The sequence below is a fragment of the Chiloscyllium punctatum genome, chromosome 14 (assembly GCF_047496795.1).
Source record: "Chiloscyllium punctatum isolate Juve2018m chromosome 14, sChiPun1.3, whole genome shotgun sequence".
Taxonomy (NCBI): domain Eukaryota; kingdom Metazoa; phylum Chordata; class Chondrichthyes; order Orectolobiformes; family Hemiscylliidae; genus Chiloscyllium; species Chiloscyllium punctatum.
The window spans coordinates 28046164-28052446 of NC_092752.1; the positions used below are offsets into that span (position 1 = coordinate 28046164).

The 6283-nt window shown below is 38.7% G+C and overlaps 1 protein-coding gene across 4 annotated transcripts in view; it reads right to left on the reverse strand.

The window, feature by feature from the left end:
• The window catches only part of LOC140485677 (ETS-related transcription factor Elf-2-like), a 176042-nt gene that overhangs the window by 59359 nt on the left and 110400 nt on the right, over positions 1 to 6283 (reverse strand). For all 4 annotated transcript variants that reach the window (XM_072584084.1, XM_072584086.1, XM_072584085.1 and 1 more), the window contains exon 3: positions 5419 to 5584. In XM_072584084.1, coding sequence (XP_072440185.1) covers positions 5419 to 5584 — 166 coding nt within the window. The remainder of the gene's footprint in view (positions 1 to 5418; positions 5585 to 6283) is intronic.

The window sequence follows — 6283 nt, forward strand, 5'->3', positions numbered from 1 at the left end:
TCCACAACAAATGTCGCTATTCACTTCCCTGGGTAGACATTTTTACAACCACAACAATTTATTTCTAAGTTATAAGCTCAATTTGCATTAATGCTATCTTCTGTGGTTTCCTCACCATCTCTTCTGCTTTATCCTCGTTAATCTCTGCAGCATTGACTGGTGCCCAATATTGGTTAACATGCTGCAATCCTGAGTCACTGTACATGTCCAGTTGCTTTGCTTTTTAGGGTTACCAAAACCTATCCCATCCAATGGCCCCACTTAGTCAGTATTCCTCACTTGTCTCTAATTCCTTGCGATGTTTCCAGAATCGTTGAGTATTTAGCTCCAATTCCTGATGATTCAGAAGGTTCAATGGTCATCCAGTCTCGTTCAATGACATGACTGACCAATTGAGTTTATTACTGTCTACTCACACTCAATGTCTTACACTTTTATCTATCTTTGTTAAATGTTTCCCATCTTTATTCTTTCAATCTCTAAAATTAGCAACAATTTTCCATGGCTTCACCTAACTATTATAAACTGACTTTATTTATGACTACTCTAAAGCTACAACATTTTAAAAATACCTCTGCTGACTGCACCTGTTGAATTTTACAGCCCTCACTCTCCCCACATCTGTACACTTTTATCGCCATTCTCCATTCATCTTTCTCTTTAAATTTGACTTCCCTCTTGCAGGACCCAATTTTACACCTTTTCACAAAACGAAAATAGCACAACCCAGAAGCTGTGATAAAGCAGAAAATGCTGGGGAGGGAGAAACTCTGTTTAATCACACTCACCAGCAAAGTGGTACTGAGTAAAGTGTTAGAACTATGTAATAATAAGTGCTTGGGTCTGATGGACTTCATTCCAGTTAGAAGCCATGATTAAAGGCATTTAGCAAGGCACTTCAATGCATTCACAGTTATCAGTCACAATGGTTTAATGAAAAGTTTTATCATATTTAAACATTCCGTTGGAGTTCTTTGACAAAGTAACATGTGGTTTCACTAAAAGGGAACCAGTGGACATACTGTATTTAGGTGTCCAAAAGACTTTTGTTAATCTACCACAAAGTTTATTACAGAATATAAAAGCTCACATATTACAGAATATAAAAAGATAGAAGATTGGCTAGCTAACAGGAAGCAAAGAGTAGAGATTAATGGGTTTTTTTTGTTGGCAACATATAACAAGTGGTGTGCCACATGAATTAGTGCTGGGACCTCAACTATTTACAATTTACATAAACAATAGAGCATACAGTTCCAAATCTATTGCACAAAATTAGATCAGAAAGTAACTTGTAAAGAGGACACAAAGTGGCTACAAAAAGATGTAGATAGGTTAAGTGAGTGGGTAAATGAGTGGGTTGGGATATCTGGCAAATGGAGTATAATGTGAAAATATAGGAAATGGCTATTTTGCCAGGAAGTTAAAAAAAAGCGTGTTGTCTCAAAGGTGAGGGATTGTAGAGCTCAGAGATGTAAAGAGATCCAGGTGTCCTAAGTGCATGAATCACCAAAGGTTAATAAGCAGGCACAGCAAATAATTAAGAAAGCTAATGTTATCATTTAATACACAGGAGAGTTGAACACATGGGTAGAAAGTTGTGCTTCAGTTATACAAGGCACTGGTGAAACCGTAGTTGGCTTGCTACGCACTGCAATGGTTTCCTTGTTTAAAAGGATATAAATTTACTATATTAACACGTGGGACTAAAAGGATAGTCTGAAACAAAAAGGTGGGACAGACCAGGCTTGTGTAGGCCGAAGTCTTGTAGATTAAGAGGAGGCTTGATTGAACAAGCTTTATTTGGGGGTATTTTGACACAGCAGATGAAATGTTATGAAGGATGAAATGTTATGAAGAGCATTCAAGAAAGTGGTTTTGAGGTTAGTCAATCAGCCATAACCTTATTAAAATAATACAGCAGGCTTGAATGGCCGAGAGGCTTATGCTTACTCCTTGTAAATATGTTTAAGTGTTTATAATCTGAGGATGTAGGATTCTCTACCTACTCACAACTATCCCTATTTATCCTGCAGTAACTGGCTCAACTTTGACCGACTGCAGTCTCCGTGGTAATGGTACTCCAATTGGTAATAAATTTAAAAGATTTGATTCAGTAACAACAAAATAAAGAGCAGTACATACAGGTTGGTGTGGACTTGTCGGGCCAAATGACCTGTTTCCACACTATAGGGATTCTATGACTATATTCTATATGAGGTTCAGTGTTTCTTTTAGTTACCCAATTTATAATAGGTGCTATTTTACAATAATAGGTTGGCTTAGATGATCCCTTGAAATCTTTCTCTCTCACATGGCTTTTTTTTTGGTCCAATCGGGTGCTGGCAAGTGAGATTAGATTGGGTTGGGATATCTGGTCAGCATGGACGGGTTGGACCGAAGGGTCTGTTTCCGTGCTGGACATCTCTATGACTATGACTCTAATCACTCTCAACTGTATCTCATTGATTTTAAGTTCTCTTACATATGCTTCCTTCTCTCCTACCAATTACTGCCCATCCGACTGGATTCCTTTAACTTGATTGTTGATTTTCCATTCCTGTAACTACCTTATGGCTTGAATATCATCTCTTGGACTCCTTTCCTAAACCAAGTTTTCTGCAGTCTTTCCACACATGCAGATTTAACGCTATTTGCAAAGCCTCTTGTGCCTGAAGGCCCCCCCCCTTCTGCCTTAGCTACCAGAACTGGGGGGGAAAAAAAAAAAGTGCTCAAGGTGCTCAGTGATCAGCTTTGTACAGTGTGAACAAGATCCCTCTGATTTATGGGAGGACTCTGTCATTCAACATTTTATTTGCTTGTTGACGGCCACTTTGCATTGGATTGACATGCTGGACAAAGTCTTTCAAGGATCTATAGCCCTGTGTGATCTTTAACCTGAGATCCTTCAAGAACATCTGTGGCAATTACAGTTCTAGCGTACACTCAATATTTACATTTGTCTGCGTTAAATTTCATCATCTGTTGTTGTGCTATCACAGAATGTCCAAAAGCTTATGTGCTCCTGCCCGAGTTTATCTTCTACTTTTACATTCAATTCTCCTCACTGTCTATTATGGCTTTGTCCACAAGTTGACCATCTCAATTCTCATAGAGTCCATCATCCTTTTTATCCCCTTATCCACAGGATGACTCACGTAAAGCATTTTTGCAGTTCAGTGCCTTGAAATTTATTTATATAGTGATCAAAAGTAGCTTTAACCATCACCTCAATACTCAACTTTCTATATCACGCACAAAAGGTTCACAAATAAATAAGAATCCAATCAATATCTTGATCAAAAAGTTGTATTTTATGGGCAATATTGGCAAACTGTCAGTAAACATAATTTTGTCAAAGATTTACTGTGACAATTATTTCATTTGTTTTTTGAACAAGTTAAAGTAGTCTGCAGTTGGTAAAGCTGTGATCAGAAAGAGATTGGATACACAATGAAACAGTTATTGGTGACCTTTGTTGAAAAGCCAAACTCTTCATAATTCCCCACAAAAAGAAACCAGAATTTCAGCTCAACGGGCCAAGGAATGGTGGCTTGGGAAAGAGACTAATGAACTGAAAATGTGTTGCTGGAAAAGCACAGCAGGTCAGGCAGCATCCAAGGAACAGGAGAATCGACGTTTCGATGCCCGAAACGTCGATTCACCTGTTCCTTGGATGCTGCCTGACCTGCTGCGCTTTACCAGCAACACATTTTCAGCTCTGATCTCCAGCATCTGCAGTCCTCACTTTCTCCTCAAAGAGACTAATGAAAACTAATTTAACTTGCTTCCCAGTAGAGGCCCTGAACGCAATGTGAATTTTGTTCAAAAAAGATTAGCATGGCTTTTCTTATGCAAATTAAGTAGCAGCTTACTCATACTGCTTGAAGAATACCCACTTTAAAAATTTAACTTTGCCAAATTCCAATTGTTTGACCAACTCGGAATATCTATGTTTGGCAACTCTCCTGAGAAGCCAAAAGATTGAGCATTGAATCGTTTAAGTAGTGTTGATGAGGGAGGACCCAGATTCAGTAGTGGCTGAATTTATGAATCAATGTTATCAAGTCCTGTTGAGTGTGTCTATTTCCCATAAACACATACTGTAATATGGTATTGACATAAGTGATGTGGTAACCACCCCTAAAGTCAAAACAGAATTCTCCACGCTATAAAGGAACATGTTGCGGTAAACTTCATATATTTGCAAATGGCCATCAATAAGTGTTTACAATATGCCAAATCAAGGCAAAGTATTATTGTGAAAGCAAAATACTGCAGACCAGAGTGTTGAAAATATTCAGATCTGCAATATCTACATTAAAATACATTAATATTTTGAGTTGAACAAGTCCGAAGTTGTAACTTAAGATATTAACTCTATTCATCTCTCCATTGTTGCTGCAGACCTGCTCAGTATCAACCAGCACATTCTCAAGGAGGATTGTAACTGTGTTCAAGATATGCAGTGCCTTTGCTTCATATAATTAGCATTCACAGAAATAAAACAAAAGCAACCAACAATGCATGCTGTAGACATATTGACATTGAATGAACATATTTAGGTTGCCCAAAATAAAATGAGAAATTTGAAAACACTTTATTCGGTCATTGGCAATACTGTGTGCAGACTCTGAGGTTATAGATACACCAGCATAACCTTGATACATATTTTTTTGCAGAGAACATTTTCCAAACATGAACTTTTTTTTAAATGGATCCAATTTATAGTCAAAGTAATCAAAGCAACTTTCAGGTCATTAAAATGTTAATTTAAAATCAGCCCTTTGTAAGTAACTCATGCAACTCATGGAACACACGCCGGAGAGATCAGCAGAAGGAGTCTTAAGAACAACGCTATTGAATGAGCTTAAGGTTCAATGTCTTCAGGGTGTAAAACTATTCACAGTGGTTGCAATGCTGTTCCAGCCATTCACCCTGTAACATGCTATAAATGCTGCAAAACATCAGTTCAATTACAAAAAGTGGTCACTTTTCTGATAACTGAACCAAAATCATCAACCGCAGCGGTGTGTTTCAGTAAAGGAGAGTGGCAGCAGGGTGGGGCCTCTCTCATGTTGAGCCACTTGCCTCCTATCAGGTCGACAGGGTGCATGCTCCTGGTCTTTCCCTCATACACAAAACCAAACACATCACAGAAATATACAAAATAATTTCAGGTCACACAGATCATATCGTTTTCAAAATACACTCTCTCCTTTTGATTTAATTTGATACCGATGCAATGTTTTACTAATTCAAAGTAGTTTCAGCACCGGACGTTAAAATTGAATTTTTTTTAATTAAAATCCATTAACTTCTTTGCTTGCCATCTTCACTCGTGTTTTATGTGTTTTAATCAACAGAATTTCAGGATCAATTGTAAGTCACTTTAAAAGTGACTAGTGTAGCTCTTACCTGTTTCTGATGAATCTGTCTCAATCTCCTGTTCTTCTGCTACATCTTGCATCAAATAGGTTTCATCGTTATACACCAATATTTGTGCTGCATAGCCTTGGTCAAGCCTGGTACTTGGAACTGGCTCCACGATCACTGCAGGGTAGCCGGGACCCTTTTCTGCCTCCTACAGAGCAAAATAACACAAAACAGATGAAGAATTTTTTTTTTAAAAAAGGCATTACCGCAAATAGATTGTTCAGTTTAACTTATGAACATTATTCTATACTGAAGTACCAAGTCATTCTCCATACATTCTGCCATTAAGCAAGCAGGCAATTCCCCATATCTTAATGCAAGGATCCTAATATCACGAGCGATAACCAGGAAGAAATTGCAGGCATGATTGTTAGCTTCCCTTTGCTGGAGATTCCTGCTTGAGCAACATTGACTTTGAATCAGACCCACTAGGACAACTGGGGGGAATGAGACAAACATGATCTGAAAGGAGATCTACTTCAGACAGATACAAAACACGATGTAACATGGTGCTGAGATGTGGTGTGAATGTCAAGTTTATGGAAACAGGCCATTGGCCCAACAACTCCTGACTAATCCGTCTAACACTGTGGGTAATTTACCATGGCCGATTCACCTGACCTGCACATCTTTGGACTGTGGGAGGAAACCCACACAGATACGGGGAGAATGTGCAGATTCCACAGAGATGGTCGCGCAAGTGGGAATCAAACCTGGCCACTGGCACTGTGAGACAGCAGTGCTAACCACTGAGCCACTGTGCCACCCCGGAGTTGATCAAACGTAACCAACAGCTTGTAAAACTGTTCCAGTTACATGCACGATAGTTTGAAATACTGGTGCAAAG